The sequence below is a fragment of the Microtus ochrogaster genome, chromosome 2 (assembly GCF_000317375.1).
Source record: "Microtus ochrogaster isolate Prairie Vole_2 chromosome 2, MicOch1.0, whole genome shotgun sequence".
Lineage (NCBI taxonomy): Eukaryota > Metazoa > Chordata > Mammalia > Rodentia > Cricetidae > Microtus > Microtus ochrogaster.
Genome location: NC_022010.1, coordinates 6,402,507 through 6,418,862, shown reverse-complemented (window position 1 = coordinate 6,418,862; position 16,356 = coordinate 6,402,507). Strand labels below are relative to the sequence as shown.

Sequence of the window (16,356 nt, the reverse complement as noted above, 5' to 3'; positions counted from 1 at the left end):
AAGCAGGCTTCTCTCCTCCCATTCACAGGTGGGAAACAAGCAGCTCAGGCATGCGTGGGAGAGGCGTGGCCTTAGCGAGACTCTTCCCGTGACCAAACTTCACCCAGTTTTAACAAGTTTAGCCACAGCCCCCATGATTCCCACGACCATGACCGGCCGGCCACCTCCACGTCACAGCATTGCTTGCTCTCCCCTAGTTTTCAAGTGAGGTCTGGCCACCCCAGTCTAGCCTTAGAGGAACCAGTTAGGTCCGTTTATCCAGAATTCCCTCCGATCCCTCTTTTCATTTCGCATTCTTTGACTCCCGTTCTGCCTCCAGGCAGCGTTGGGAGTTGAGCCCAGTTTCTTCTCTTGCCTCAAGACCTTCTTATTCCAACAGACACTCTGCCTGACAATATCCGGTTTTTCCCCCCTAACTTAACAAGTGTCATTTTATAAAATTATGACATGTTGTTGTTGTTCGTCATTCTCAGAAATCTGGTCATACTGTATTCCATTTACTTTTCAGTCCAATGGGCCATTGCCTCTCTTCTGTGGGTCCCCAGGGTAGGAGGCAAGATGGAACATGTTCTGGGGCTGGTATTTCCAGAGTGTGACCTAGCACTCAGTCAGGCCGAGGGTTATTAATAGTCTGGCTTTAGCGCCCTGCAGGGACACTAGTGCCTGGAGTGGACTCTGTTGGAGGCAGAGGGAGGGCGGGGCAGAGTCGAGTACGGGGAGGAGAGAGTGAGGGTGCGGGAGAGGCTGGCTGGATCGGGACGCCACGGCCACTCCCAGCTCCCCACCCCCTCCCGGAGCCCAGTGTTCTCTCAGCGGATTCTCAGGGGCTGGTTCATCACCTTTGAATACTCCTGTGACAGGAGGTGCTTGCAAAACCCGCCCCCAGCCCCCAGCAACAAATAAATAGAAGGCTCCCAGCCCAGAAGCCAGGAGAAGTTTCTAGGCGCGCGTTCCCGAGGTTTATTAAACTCCTGGCTGAGCTCAAGACCTCCGCGGGCTTTGGCTGGGAGCCTGGACAGCCTGGGAGGCCGGTGACTTGCGGATAGCCTGGTGCGGTGGGACAGACAGAGGCCCTCTGGGATTCTGCTGGGCCTGCTTGGTGGGTCACGTTTGTGAGCCAGGACCCCAGCTCCATTCTGGGCATCGGATGGTTGGGCTCGTGGCAAACGGAAGATCAGCGTTTTCTGAAGTGGAGGACTAAACTCTGAAAACCATCTCAAGCCACATCACCTAGCTGTGTGACCTTGGGTAGGTGGCTGTGTCTCTCTGAGCCTCCGTCTCCCTCTGAGCTCAACAGACACCATGGCTGATGGGCAGTTGCCTTTCCCGTGCTCCTACCCAAGCCGCTTGCGCAGAGACCCCTTCCGAGACTCACCGCTCTCTTCCCGCCTGCTGGACGATGGCTTTGGTATGGACCCCTTCCCAGACGACTTGACTGCCCCTTGGCCTGAGTGGGCTTTGCCTCGGCTCTCCTCTGCCTGGCCTGGAACCCTAAGATCCGGGATGGTGCCCCGGGGGCCTACAGTCACAAACAGATTTGGAGTGCCTGCTGAAGGCAGGAGCCCCCCACCCTTCCCTGGGGAGCCCTGGAAAGTGTGTGTCAATGTGCACAGCTTCAAGCCGGAAGAACTGATGGTAAAGACCAAGGATGGATACGTAGAGGTGTCAGGTGAGTGAGGAGCGTGTGTGTGTGTGTGTGTGTGTGTGTGTGTGTGTGTGTGTGTGTGCACGCGCCCAGGCTCTTCCCAGACAGAACATCAGTAGACGGGACCTGTGACATACAACATGGCACAGGTGACCTCAGATCTGAGGAATGCAGCCCAACAATGTTATCTTTAGAGACAACGTTGCTTCTCATTGGGTGCCAGAGTCTGAATAGGACCCAGTAGCAGGGGTCCTCAGGGTGCAGTGCCCACCTGAGAACTGACAGAGACCAGATTATATATTTTGAAGTGGACAAATTAATATAAAGAATAGATCGATGCACGGAGAACTCTGAAGACACAGGAAGAGGGGCTTACCACATCCCCAAAGCCACAACCCAGGGGAGTGGGGCAGGGTGAGTGCTAAGTCGCCGTGATATCGACAGATGGGGAAACTGAGGCTGGATGGTAAGGACAGCAACACAGCTGCTAGTGCCTGGCATTGTCACGCGGGCCCGGGGCTCGGGTATCACCTGTGTTAGGACAGCAGGAGGAGGAAGTAGTGGAGGAGGCACCTTTCCCTTTTGGGCTTCGGAAATGGAGGACCAGAGAGATTAGCATAATTTGCTCAAGGCAGCAAAGGGTTCCAACCCAGGCTGCATTGGGAACTGAAGAATGGAAGGGAATTTATCTACCTTTCTATTTATTTATTTATTTAAGTTTCTAAGCTGAAATAAAATCTTCCAATTTAAAAACACACAAACAAAATAACCCCCCTTCCACCACCACCACCAAAAACCTAAACATCAAGTATCCTCTGACCCTCCATCCCAGGACTATCTCCTCCCATCGTGCAGCTGAGGAGGCCTTGTCCCAGGTCATACGATGAGTCAGCAAAAGGTCCCGAGTGGCGCTTAGGCCTGGCCACAGCACTAGGCCCAGGGCTTTCCCTACCCCTTTGCACTCTGGGAGAAAGAATACGCTGGGGGGTGTGTGTGTGTGTGTGTGTGTATGTGTGTGTGTGTGTGTGTGTGTGAGGGCGGGGGGGGGGGGGACAGAGGAGACAGGAAGCTTGGTCCCTGGTAAGCTGGGCCTCAGCACAGCCTTCTTCTGCCTCCCTCCCAATTAACAGGCCATTAAAAAGAGCTTGTTCCTGGCGGGACCTGTGAGCCAGAAAATCAATAGCAAGGCCGCTGCAGGCGCTAGCTGGGCAGGGACATGCCTCAGCGGGGTTTGAGCGGGGGATGGGTGGCTTAAAGTCACTCGGAGTAGAATTGTAAACATCAAAGGCCCTGTCTGTGGGTGTGGTGGAGCAGGCACCCCGGGGCACGTGCTGACGTGGGTGTGGGTACTGCGCTGGCTGGTGAACCCACACTCGCTCTGCTGCTCGCTCACAGCAGGCTGGGCTAGCTACCTCTTTAGCTATCTTTGTCCTTTTCTGGGCATCAAGGTCCCCACGGGTCTTCAGGAAGGGTGGTGGCAGCCTCCAAAGGGGCAGCATTTATGCGGCAGATGCATGGATGGTTCCTGGGATATCAGCAGTTTGTCTTTGTAAACAGCGATACAGTGGTGGCCATGGTGTGGAGGGTCCAGGGAATGATGGAGGACCATACTCTATGAGATTTGGGTTTGAGTTCCAGCCCAGCTGTGAGGTGGCCGAATGGGTACTGACTAGGAGCCTCGGTTTCCCTGCCGGTCCCGTCCCACGAGGCTAGCGTAGTAAAAGCAGATGATACATCCAGGACATCTGTAAAATGGAGTTAATAGCGCATCCTGCAGACTGAGGTCATCATCACCCCGCCCTTGTTCGGTTTTAATTATGGTTGTTTAAGGCAGAGGCTTCCAGAACTCCCACACCCTGTCGTCTAAGGTGCTGCTTAGCAGGTGGAGTGTGGCAGCCACAGGCTGAGATCTCAGGCAGGACCCTTAGTGATCCAGAGGCTTGGTGTGCATCACAGAGCCTCCACGCCTCTGTCTGTGAAATGGGAACACGGGGACTAAAACCAAAAGAGAAACCCTGTACTTGTGCAGCTAACGTGACCCCAGATCCAGACTCCAAACCCATCTTGGGCGTGTGCCAAAGCTTTCTTCCCCGGAAGGGGCTTAAGAACTAAGATCTGGAGCCTTTGCTCACCCTCCACCTAATATAGCTTATTGCTTGGTTACTCATGATGGTTTTTCAGGAGTGTGGGTAGGTTTGTAATACCACCCCAGTCCATTTTGCAGATAGTGAAACTGAGGCCCAGGGAGGCTAATCTCAGCACAATCTGCGTCCTCTCTGGCAGTATGAAATATTTAAAGCCAAGCTTGCCTAGAGGTTCACTGGCTGACCCTAGTGCTGACTTTGAACCTGCTTAGACTCCCCACCTCCCAGCCCCTTGGGCTCAGCTTCAATGCTGTCTCACAAAGAAGGAGGCTAGGGTCAGATTTGCCTCGTCATCTGCTCTCTGCTCCCGAGTGTCTGGGGAATGGATGAGAGGCTATTCTGAGTTATCCTGATGAGAGGTCAGATGAGCCAGAATCCTGAGTAAGTAAGCCTTCTCCTCCTCCTCCTCCTCCTCCTCCTCCTCACCCAGCACTTCTCAGAGCTTTACGTTCTCCATGCAGTCTACAATCTGAGAACCAGTCCCATCTTATCTGACCACGTAGGAATACCCCGCTCCTGGGTAGAGTTTTGAAAATGTGGGTTCACAATTACCATCACACATCACCTTCCCCCACCTCTACCTGCAGACGTCAGCCAAGAATGATTCCTTCAAGGACTGCTGGGCCACGCTTTGGTTAAGGAGAGACTGGAAAGGTTTTTTGTCTTGGTCCCAAGGCCTCTACTCTCCCTGGAAACAGCACCTCTCCTTGATGGGTCAGGTTGCACACCTTGCCCCAGTGCAGACACAGAACTTTAGGGTACCTGAGAGACATCCCAGCTGCAAGAGATCTCTGTTGTCCCGGGATGACAGAGATCTATTTGTACAAATGATCATCATTTCTTCCTCTATGTACAAAAATACAACATTTTCATGGCATAAAATGTAAATCAGAATGCAAGCTAATAAATGAAGACTTGCTGGTATACTATCAGACTCAGACGTCCAATAAGTATGTACTAATGATATGCAAATGAAATGCCAAGATGACCCGCCTTCTTTCAACTTGTTCCCCACCATAGGCCCTCAATTATGGAAATCTTGGAGCCTTTCCTGCTCAGAGGTCCTCCCTCCCTCCCTCTCTCCCTCCCCATAGCCTGCACCCCTTTTCAGAACGTGGGCAGCATCCACAGACTTCTGAGAAGCCCCATTTCCCATAAGGCTCACACCTGTGCAGCTTGCAAGGGCTTTGTGACTCACTTCATGGCTTCTCCCAGGGACCCAGTGGCGTAGTTTTCAGAACATCTTAGAGAAGCATAAACTGAGGCTCAGAGAAGGGTGGAGCCATGTCAGGAATGTTTGGGCAGGGATTGGCATCAGGCTCCCCTTTGCCCCATCGCTCAGGGTGTTTGGCCTCGGGCACATCACTTGATCAGGCGTGTTCAGGGTGGTGCGGCCACAGACTTATGGAACCTCTCTGAATTTCAGTTTCACTGTCCACACAGTGGTGGTGATAAAGTCCCGGGTTAAAGGAGTTGGCATAAGTAGATTGCTGAGAACAGCGGTTGACACCGAGCCCACACTACTCAGGTGTTTCTTGGCTTACTGTGGGACAAGGACCCCAGAGACCCCATCATAAATCCAAAGGATCCCAAGCCAAAAATGCAGTCAATATGCCTGACACCACCGAACATTAAAGCCAAGCTCTGCCTCCCTGAACCTGGCCTACTGTTAGGCAAGATTATCTCACACAATGCTGACGTTAGTACAAAGCATCGGCCATTTTATGTCATTTATTGAACAGATGCAAAACAGCAGTGAGGTAGACAGACTGGCGGAGCAAACTCAAAGCCTGCAATGTCTGTGTGAGCTGGCTGCTCATGCTCAGTCATCTTTATCGCTGCCTCCAGCAGTCACCAGGCCAGCAGGAGGAGGACTGGGTGCAGAAGAGCTGAGTCAGAGGCCCTGGCCTGTCCCCAGTGGAAGCAGGCTTCTCTGAGGCCCAGGCCTCCGGGAGAGGACCAGAGGACAGACAGTGCTCTTGTGGCCACAGGCCCACGCCAGTGCAGAGGGATGACTGTCACAGAGTTGCACAAAATAACCTCTTGGGTTGACAGCACATTCACAGACTAGAGAGTTCTGGCCTCCAGACACTGCAATTTCAAAGTGGATTCGGTTAGTATACCTTTCCCTAATGTCTTGGGAGGATAAATCAGATGGTTTTCCTAAGGATCACAGAGCAATATAGGTCAGGCTTTAGAAGGTCTCAAGCATCACTCAGATCCCAGAAGTCACTGGGCTTGGTATGAAGATCAAGTTGCAAGGATTTTTAGTGTAGAGAGAAGGGAGGGTTCCATCCTTGGAAGCCTCGTCAGTGCCGGAAAGTAAGACCCTGGCTAAGGAAGCCATTATGGAGTCTGTAGGGAAATATGATACAGCCATTGAAAACCAGTAAGTCCTGAGTTCCGGTCCTCAGCATCTGCATAGAAGCTGGGCACAGTAGCTGAGCACTGGGGAGGTGGAGGCAGGAGGATCCCAAGTACTTTCTGGCCAGCCAGCATAAACCATTCGGTGAGCTCCAGGTGCCGTGAGAGACCTTGTCTCAAAATCGAAGGTGGAGACCCCACAAGATGGCCCAGTGGGTGAAAGGCACCTGCTCTCGAGCCTGGCCATTCACAGTCGATTCCAGCAAGCTCTCCTCTGATTTCCGTGGCACATGACCCATACCAAACACGCAAAATTAATAAGCTAATTTAACAGGCAATAAAAGAGTAAGGCGGATAAGCAATTGAGAAAGACATTCAATATTACTTTGTGGCCTCCCCAACACACACACACACACACACACACACACACACACACACACACACACACACGCTGTCCAAGAGTATTTGGGGAGAATGGACAAGCAATCATAACTTCTCAGCCAGATGAGAACAGATTTCCAGCCCCTGCACAGAATGATCCCTTTGGTAGGATGTGTGATGTATGACTGTTTTCTAGAAAATCTGTACATTTTTAAGAAGCATTTTCTATGTCTGGAGATGTAAACACTTCATTCATGATAGCCTTGGGGAGGGAGAGAAGTATGGGTGATTGTGGGCTATTTTGTAATTTATTTCCTACACTTTCTAACATACATATGCATTATCTTGTAATCAGAAAAGGTTATTAAAGGAATGACTAATGGCACAAAGTATTACTAATGCAATCACCTGTAAATGATGAGTTTAAGACAATTTGGACCTCCATAAGATGCTGCATTCCCTCTGGGTATTTATAGTCGGGTTCTGAAGCTCCTCGGGAAGGCCTCCTGAGCCCTCCTGAGCGTGAATGTGGGGCCTGGGCTCTGGAATGTGACCTCAGAAAGGAGCGGAGTATGCAAAAGACAGGTGCTGACAGGTGGCCGAGCCAAGCTCTAATCCTGTTTGCTTAAAGAGAAATTTAAGACACCCTATTTTAAAAAGAGAAGCTGAAGAACGAGGAGAGTTGAGAGGATCACGATTTGCTGTGTGTACTGCAGTTTAAAAGCCAGCTTGGTATGAACCTTGTAATTTCATCTTTATCTCCATAATTGGGAGAAGGAGCCCCTAAGAGGCGTAGCAGTGGAATTCACCTCTCTGGTTCTGTGGCTCCCTCTCTGAGAAGAGGTCCCTTAGGAGAGGGTGGGTGTCCAGCAGATGGAAGCACTATTTCCGGGCTGGATAATCCAAGGGCAGAGGGTCAGGAGGTCATAGCATTTGGCACTGACCCGGTGAGTACTGGTCAAAGGCCAGAGCAGCCACGCAGCTTCTGGGAGACCTTGAACCCACTCTGGGACCTTAGTTTACACTTCAGTAACAACAGGAGAAAGAAGTTGATCCAAGAGCCAGGGAAGGGTGCTGGGTGGCCAAGAAGCCCCTAGCTTTGTTTCTCCCTTCTACCTCGCTGGTAGATCTGCAATGCCAGCTCCTGGGACCTGGCATTAAGTGGGAGGCTGGAAGCGAGGGAACAGGTGTCTCGGTTTAACAGTTGTCAACAAAACACCACCAATGTCCTCTTTGCTGCCCATCTTATTAGCCCAGCTTCTGCCAGCTTGGGAGGTGGGCTTGAGTCTCTATGCCAAACAAAGCCTGAATGCCACACCACTCCTAAGCTACCAAAGAAGGCAACAGCAGAGCAGGATTTGAATTCAAGCCCAAATCCCGAATGAGGCCCAAGGGATATAGATTCTGACCCATGACGATGCTTTTGTCTTCCAGGCAAACATGAAGAGAAGCAGCAGGAAGGTGGTATTGTCTCCAAGAACTTCACCAAGAAAATCCAGTAAGTTCTTTGCAGGGTGGCCCTCAGGCAGGCACTAAGGGTTGAACCCAACTCTGGGGTCCTGATCTTGGGAGATACACCTGAGGAAGGAATCAAACTCTCATACCTCAAGGGGAGAAGCTGTCATAATAAACCTGCAATTGGGGTCCCCAAGTGTGTGTAGGGGGGTTAAATTATCATCTCATTGACTTAGTGCCCTGTGGGAACAGAGAGCCAAAACGGTTTGTCCATCTTATACTGGGCACTGAAATGCTTACCCACACATGAGACATAGACAGGAGGGTACCAATCACTGTCAAAGTAAGACCACTCACCCCTAACTCCTAGTGGCTCTAATAGGATTGTGTGTGTGTGTGTGTGTGTGTGTGTGTGTGTGTGTGTGTGTGCACGTGTGCATCTGTGTGCACCATACCAATCCTCCTGCCTCTCTCTCCCACAGCACTGGGGTCACAAGCGTATGTTGCCACGCCTGGTTTTATCATGGGTCTGGCAATTTGAACTCAGATCCTCATGCACACAGCGAGAACTCTTGCACACTGAGCCATCTCCGTGACTCCTCCAATAAGCTATCTTCCATTACAGCTAAGCTAATATCTGTGTGCTTCAAATTATTGATTCGAACTGTCGTCTGGTTTCCTGGGATCACTCTCGTCTGCCATGGAGGTTTGGAGGCAGAGACACTGCTCTAGAGGAAGGACAAGTTTGACCTAAGGGAGGGATTCTCGTTAGCTTTGGTCTTAAGAGAGCAGCAAGCAGGCAGCCAAGCTGAACCGGTGAAGCATGCCCACATCCCCTAACTGGCAGTCCCTGAAGGGAGAGAAAGCCCAGTGGAGGATGCTGGCTGCATTAGAGGCTCAGCTGCTTGTCACGCACTGGCTCTCCAGTCAGCATCACTCACTGGGTGTATTTCTGACCCGGAGGTCTTTCATAGTCATCACTGTCCTGACCTCTGCAGTGAGGGTATACATCAGGAAGAAGATGCATGGCAAACCCTCCGTGTATTCTGGGGGAAGTCATTCTCCAGTAGGTGAAAGGGCTAGGCTGAGGTCTATCGTAAGGATTTAGTATGCCACAAGCAGGTCTCTGCCCCTGTAGCCTCCTCTAATAAAGGGATACTGCTTCAGGATCCTTGCAGGCAGTGGCAGGTGGCCTTAGGGAGCCTCATACAAGCAGTTTGTCTCCTCGAGTCTCATGACTGTGTCTGAGCTCCACACTGACCCTGGCAAAGACATGCTGTGGCAGAGAGACTGCACCGACTGAATTCCGAGATTTCTTTCAGTAGTGGGAGTCTGCAGCACAGTCTTGGAATACTCGTGCCCTTTCCTGACCCCAGCCCCACCACCCCCACGGTTCTCGGAAGCCCTTGGAAACTTCCCGATAAGGCAAATACCAAGCAGCTTCTTCTTACATTCGCTGGCTTGCCAGAATCTGTGACCTTCACCTCTCTCCTCAGCTCAGCCTCTAGATCAAAGAGAACTGAGAGAGAAAGAAGGGAGGGAGGGTACTGAAGTCTCTCTTTTCAGAGTCTCCTGCCCCAGCTCAGGGCGCAGTCACAAACAGGGAGGAGCTGAGGAGAAGCTCCAGCAGGGAACACTGTGAATCAGTCATCTTTAACAATGTCCAGGAGGTGGGAGTGGCGCACGGGGTAAGAGCTTTTGCTCTGTAAGCATGTGGAACTGAGTTTGAATCTCCAGCACCCATGTTCAAAGCTGGTCTTGGCTCTATGTGCCTGTAACCCTGGCACTGTGAGGCAGAGGAGGACAGATACTGAGTGGCCTGTGAGCCTAGCTGAAACGGTGAGCTTCCCGTGAGGGACCCTGCCTCAAGAAACAAGGCAGAGGATGATAGAGGAAGACAGGCCATGTCCTGCCTGCTCTGGCCTCCACATGCCAGGTGCACACTCCCCACACACTCATATCAGCAGATTTCAACACACACACACACACTGTCCAAAGTTGGGCATGGTGGTTCACATTTATATTCCCAGAACCACGAAGGTTGAGATAGGAATATTATCACAAGTCAGAGGCCAGCCCAGGCTTTATAGGCTATTCAGGGCTACATAGGGAGACCCTGTCTCAAACAATACAAAACATGCCAGGTTCCTGTGGATTTCCACACCTCTGAGGCCATGCAGGAAGGAGCTCTGGGAAGTCAGCAACTAGATAGAAAAGGCTCGAATTGCTGAAGCTAGCGCAGCTACTCAGCTGCCGAAGGGTGAGTTGTTTACACACCGACCTGCTGCAACAGTTAGCTTTTCCATAATGACAGATGTCTGAGAAAAACGGAGGAGGAGGAGGATTGTATCAGACTCGCTGTTCCTGGCCATCGGGGTGGGGAGGGTGGCATGGGGAAGGCCAGCAGCTCACACAGCACCGAAGTGACAAGAGAAAGCACCTGCTCTCGGGGGGGGGGGGCACTCTGCTTTCCCCTCCTTTTTCTGGACATCCCCCAGTCTATGGGATAGTGCTGCCTATATCAGGTCTCCCCCAACTTAATCCACTCTGCAACCTCCCTCTTTGAGGTCCAAGCAAAGTTGATTCAAGACTGAGCTACATCTGTATCCCTGGGACCACCCAAACAACTGAGGGTCTCCGTGTCTTCCGCCATCAGCACACTGTGCACCCGTCCATTGTGAAGGGTCAGTGTCAGGCTGTGCTAGTTACTAGTTGAGTTTTGACCCCTCCCCATACTAAGTTAAAACTAATGGGTCGCTTTAAGCGACCTGGGTAACTAACTCTTCCTAGATTGCCTTCCCTGCATTCCCTCCCACAGGGAGCTGTTAGAGAGTTGGGGGACCAGGATTAAATGTTGAGTGGTGGGGATTAGTAAGGCTCCCCGAGAATCACGCAAGAGTGGCTCTGGCAGATGGGAGATATCAAGGAGTCAGGCTGGAGACTGGGAAAGCCTTGGACCAGCATCAGGGAACCTGATGGCCTTTCCCAGGAAAAGTCCGTCTTTAGAGGACAGAAATATTTCTTTAGCCAAGCCTGGGGTCCTTGGAGGATTCCACCTCTGCAGAGTGCTCCAGTAAATGCCTTGGGCTTAGAAGGACATCCCAGAAGCCTGTTTGGGTTGAGCGAGAGAGAAGTTTTGGAGGTGCTTAACAGGTCGGAAGCAGGCCCTTTTCTACCCCCAGCTTAGAGGAGAAAACAGGAAACAGGATGCCAGTAGAGAGGGTGCTCAGCCAGCACTCCCTGTTCTCTGCGGCTCACATCTTCCCAGGGATCTGCTCAGTCCTTTGTTGACATCTGTGATAAGCCAGTGGCCATGAGGTTTGCAGACCCAGTCCTATTTAACCATTACAGGAATCCCATTAAGATAATTAAACTCTCTTTGTCGATGAAGATACTGAAGTTCCGAGGGGTGGACGACAGAATTGGGGTGCCGGGAGAGAATAGACCTGGATTATGAGAAAGGCTTTCAGAAGAAAAGAGAAATCTGACCACATGGGGAGCTGAGGTCCGTAAGGCTCATGACGTAGACAAGACACAGACAGAATGTCACTTTGTATGGATTTTAAAACAACCAGACTCTTCAAGGGAGGGCGTAGGGTGTGGCTGTTGGGCTGGAGAGGAAGGGGAACAGGGAGTTGGGGGTTGGGGAGCTAGTTTGGTCTGTACAGTGCTTGCCACACAGGAGATCTGAGCGCCAGCCCTAGAGCCCGGGGAAGGAATCCCAGTGTGGGGGCCTGAGCTGGTAATTTCAGGGTTGGGGAGGCAGGGAAAAGAGGACCCCTGGGATTCCTGGCCAGACAGTCCAGCCTAATCAGGGAGTCCAAAATCCATTTAATAGATTCGGTCCCAAATAGTAACAATAATAACAAATATTCATCATCGTTGTAATAATAATAATAATAATATACAAGCTGGGCAATTCCTCAGGAACAATACCCAAGGCTGACTCCTGTTCTGCACATACTTAGGCACGCATATGAAGACAGACACACACACACACAACACACCATACAATTTAGTAAGCCAGGAAAACTGTCTCTGACGGAGAAGGGGTACCTTGGAATTTGAACACGGGTCTCTCCACCTTTAAAGCCCATGACCTTCCTGCTGGGTTAAGGGCGCTCGGACCCCAGCATTCACATGCTGTCCTTGCTGTCCTGGCTGTTCTCTGCTTCATAAACTTCCGTTCCTGTCCCCTCACCAGCTCAGGGCTTTTCTCCCTCTAAAATCAGCTCACTTTTAATAAAGTGAAATTCTCTCCCCTACCAGATCCTTAAGGAAGACTCTCATGAGAGAAATAAACTCCGGAAGGCTGACCCTGGGCCCTCTGTCTAGATAAGGTCACTTGTCCTGGGGCCCAAACTTTAAGCCAGCTCTTAGAGGGAAAGGGAAGCAGTTAGTTCCGGGTCCTAGAGGTGCCTGGGGTATTTAACACTCAGCGGGGTGTCATTCAGATGCAAATGAGGACCTGAGGGATCTTCCTTCCCTTTTCCCACCTGGGAATTCAGACTCTGGTTAGAGACCCAAATCATCAAGTCTACTCCCACCTCTAGGCCTCAGCTTCTGCGTGTACGTGGTCATCCTTCTGCGCCAGCAGAAAGGTCTTTGGTGCCTGTGCAACTTGCCTTCAAGTATCTACCACTGTCAGGATGCCATCATGCAGGGCCGGTGACCGCAGGGCATCCTCATACCCTGGCCTAGCCATGGGATACTATTCTGACACTTCCCTACACAAAAATAGCATCTGAGAAGTCAGGTCATCCGCTCACATTCTGACAGCTGAATCGCTTCAGAACTTGAACACAGGTCTCTCTTTGCCTGCAAAGCCCACGCTGTGATTGTACCAGGTGCTCACTGGCTGGCACACAGCAAATAGTTAAAGAGAATTGACCCCTTCCTGGCAGTGAGAGGGAGGGAGGCCCATAGCAAGGCTTTGTCTTCTTGCTTCCCAAAGCTTGGCTTGGCGACCATCCGAGCTCTTTAGAAGCACCTTTGTTGATCTTCATAGTTCCAATTTGGCACGGAGGCTTTCGTTGGTGATGGAAGCTCCTGGCTCCTCTGCCCTGCCTTCACATGGCTAGTGCCGGGGAGGCAGGAGAACATGCTGTTTGAAGCCCAAGATTTCAGTTCTGAGTCCATGTGCTTTGGGCACAGTGCAGCCTTGAGCAAATCAGCTCACGACTCTGAGTCTCAACATATCCTTGTCTGGGGGCGGGAGGCAGTAATAGAACCTTCTTGGCAGGATTTTCAGCTACAGCACGTGAATAGACAAGTCAGGTATAACACCTGACAGTGCTCAGCAGGCCATGTTTATCATTATTATTATTATTATTATTATTATTATTGTTATTATTATTATTATTATTTACCAGTAACAGCATCCCACTGAGATCATTAACATGCCTTCATGGTTTGGTTTTAGGTTTGTTGAGGAAATCATTTACTGGGTAGCTTCATTCACTCTGAATAACAAAGAAAAATATTTTTAAACCTTAGAGCTGGGTGTGGTGACTCACGCCTTCAGTCACAGTCCTCAGGAGGTCCAGGAGCTCAAGGCCATAAGGTCACCCTGAGCTATGTGAGACCCTGTCCCCTTCCACCTCCCAAATCCTCATGAAAAGCGGATTTGAGAACAGAAGTCCCACCTTGACTCTTTCTGCGTTGTCTAGCCTGCCTGACTTCCCCCAGTCTCATGATCTGGGAAGTGGAAGCTTAAATGATGCTGTTCACAGCATCTTAAAGATGGCAACACAGGGCTTGAGTTCAGATCGGGACATCCTTATAAGAGCCAGGTGTGATAGCACACATATCTGTAACCAGAGGTAGAAAGATAGGGACAAGCAGGTCCCTAAAGCTCATAAACTAGTCAACCTATCAAATCAATGAACTCCAGGTTCAGTGAGAAACCCTGCCACAAACAGTAAGATGGCAGGCAATAGGGGAAGAAGCCTGACACCAAGCTCTGGCCTCCACACACACATGTGTGTGAGTACCAATGCACACACATGCATGTACCAAACAGACACATACACATGCTTGCATGTGCGCTCCAATGCACACACCTATGCAAACACAAACATATACCAAACACGCACATACACCTGCTCCTGTGCAAAAGAATATTTTCTTTCCAATGAGTACAATTTTAGCTGTGTGAAAAACAACAGATGAGTAAGATCTTGTGTTTCGCTCTCCTAGGCTTCCCGCAGAAGTGGATCCAGTGACCGTATTTGCCTCACTTTCTCCAGAGGGTCTGCTCATCATCGAAGCTCCCCAAGTCCCTCCTTACTCACCCTTTGGAGAGAGCAGCTTCAACCATGAGCTTCCCCAAGACAATCCAGAAGTCACCTGTTCCTAAGACTTCAGCCTTGGTCCTTCTTTCTGCCTGTCCCCAGTCCCAGGGAGTCTCTGGTTTGAGGGTACATACACTACTTTAGCAGAACTCAGATGTTGGGGGATGGGAGGGAGAAGAGAATGGCCGCAGAGTCCCTGGATAGCGTAGTAATAGGTTTCTCCACAGGATGACGTAATGGGCGAGCCTTGCTTGGTTGCGTTAGGTAAAAGCATTGGGAGGATTTTCCTTCATCTTGTCTGGTTGAAGACACCGCACCGTCTATAGTTGCAAAGCAAGCAAATGGGGACTGAACATTTCATATTACGTCTTTGCCTTGCAGCTAATGCAAGGGTTGCTTTTCTCTGGGGACCTTCCCATCACCCAGATCCCTGCTCTGGGCTCTCCTAATGTGTGGCTTGGTTGATGGGGCCTGCTGGCTCACCCCGGTGTGTTTCTAAACTCTTTGTCTAGGAGAAGTTATGGGCAGGTCTTATATCCCCATATGGGATTTATCAGCCACACAAAACAGTGCCTTTTGCTCCTTACACAAATATATACCGCATGACCCCATGGCTCTCAAATTATCATCACCGTGGACTCCGGAAACCCCTCAGTTGATTCTCCGACTAAGGTTTCCATTTATTGTGTCCCCTGTGTCCAAGTCAGATTTTTACAGAAAGCTGTGTCCAAGCAGCTCTACCAGGAACCAAGCAAAGGCCAGACAGCCTGGCATGCAGGCTAGTGGTACCGTGTATGTGAGGGGATGTGTGTGTCTTTGTTGTGTGAATTGTGCTGTTGTGTAGGGGGAAAATAATAGTAAATAATAACAATGATGATGATACCAATAAAGGAGCTGATGTTCTTAGCATATTGTGTTTTATTTTGTGAAAAACTAAACGCTCTATCACAGAGACATACACTACCAGGAGTGTTACAGCTTTAAATGACCCCTGAATGAATGGTGTGGCGGACGGCGTGGATGCTGTCAGCCAGCTCCACAAGGAGTTTAGATGGCTTGCATAGCTCCGTCTTCAGCTCTGCTTCCCATTTTCTGTCCCCGCCATTGCGGTGACCCCGCCCATTGCGATGATGCTCCGTGGTTGCAGGCTGTCCTCGTGGTTGCAATAGGGCTGCATCTATTACCAGTATCTCATCCTCCCATGATACTGTAGGAGCAGAGAAGGCCAGGGTGAAAGGTTTCCCTGTGTGGTCCCTCATTTTCCAGAAGCCCGGTAAATGTCTTCTTTGATGTCCTTATCCTAAACTCATTCATAAGTCTTCCCAGACACTAGTTCCTGACCCAAGAGAACAGGATGATGTCAGAGTCACTTTTCTGGTTGCTGTGATGAATTTCTTTTTGAAAAAAGGCATCTTAAGGAAGGGAAGATTTGCTTTGGCTCACAGTTGAATGGTGTGGTCCAAGCATCTCCCCTTCTCCAACAGAGATCAAGCTAAGACAGTGACTCTGAATCCTTACTGGACATCGGACACCCTAGCTGGGGCTAACTGATTTCATGTATTTAATCATGCTATGATCCTATGAGTTAGGTCCAAGTCTGAACTCCCCCATTACAGATGGGGAAACTGAATCCTAGAAAGACGAAATGTACCACCCAAACCACACACCCGGTGAGCAATAGCCCCAAGTGGCCTGCGACCTTCACTCTCAGACATCGCTCTCTCCATTCTGCTCACAAAGCTAAAGTGAATCCGTAGCATGTTGTCCCAGTTGCTCGGAAAGGAGAGGCGGGGCTTTGTGTGGCTGACAGAGGAGGAGAGTCAGTTGCGTCAGGGCTGGTGATCAGGCACAATTCTAAGACTTGAATAAACAGGGAGTGGTGTGGGGTGCCTGAAGCAGAAGAAAACACATGAGCCAAGGAGAAAGGCACGTTGTTTCTGTTCTGGACGTTCATTGTTTATATATAGTACCAACTCTGGTGTTTTTCACAAGCCGGCCAGACGCCTCTCGCTATCTCCAGCTAGCTAGCTATCATCTATCTATCTATACCCCCCCCTCTCTCACACACACTCCT

At 50.5% G+C, this 16,356-nt stretch overlaps 1 protein-coding gene across 1 annotated transcript; it reads left to right on the top strand.

Annotated features, from left to right (window-relative positions):
* The first annotated feature begins 780 nt into the window (after positions 1–780).
* Hspb8 (heat shock protein family B (small) member 8) lies at positions 781–15,191 on the top strand. Its single transcript, XM_005344327.2, has 3 exons — positions 781–1,669; positions 7,969–8,032; positions 14,188–15,191. Exons 1-3 carry the CDS (start codon positions 1,303–1,305, stop codon positions 14,345–14,347), a joined length of 591 nt encoding a protein of 196 aa, XP_005344384.1. The 5' UTR covers positions 781–1,302; the 3' UTR covers positions 14,348–15,191.
* The last annotated feature ends 1,165 nt before the right edge of the window (positions 15,192–16,356 follow it).

Coding starts and splice junctions, on each gene's coding strand:
- Hspb8 (XM_005344327.2), top strand. CDS start 1,303: ATGGCTGATGGGCAGTTGCCTTTCCCGTGCTCCTACCCAAGCCGCTTG. Junction 1,670..7,968: donor TGGATACGTAGAGGTGTCAG/GTGAGTGAGGAG, acceptor TTTGTCTTCCAG/GCAAACATGAAGAGAAGCAG. Junction 8,033..14,187: donor AACTTCACCAAGAAAATCCA/GTAAGTTCTTTG, acceptor TCGCTCTCCTAG/GCTTCCCGCAGAAGTGGATC.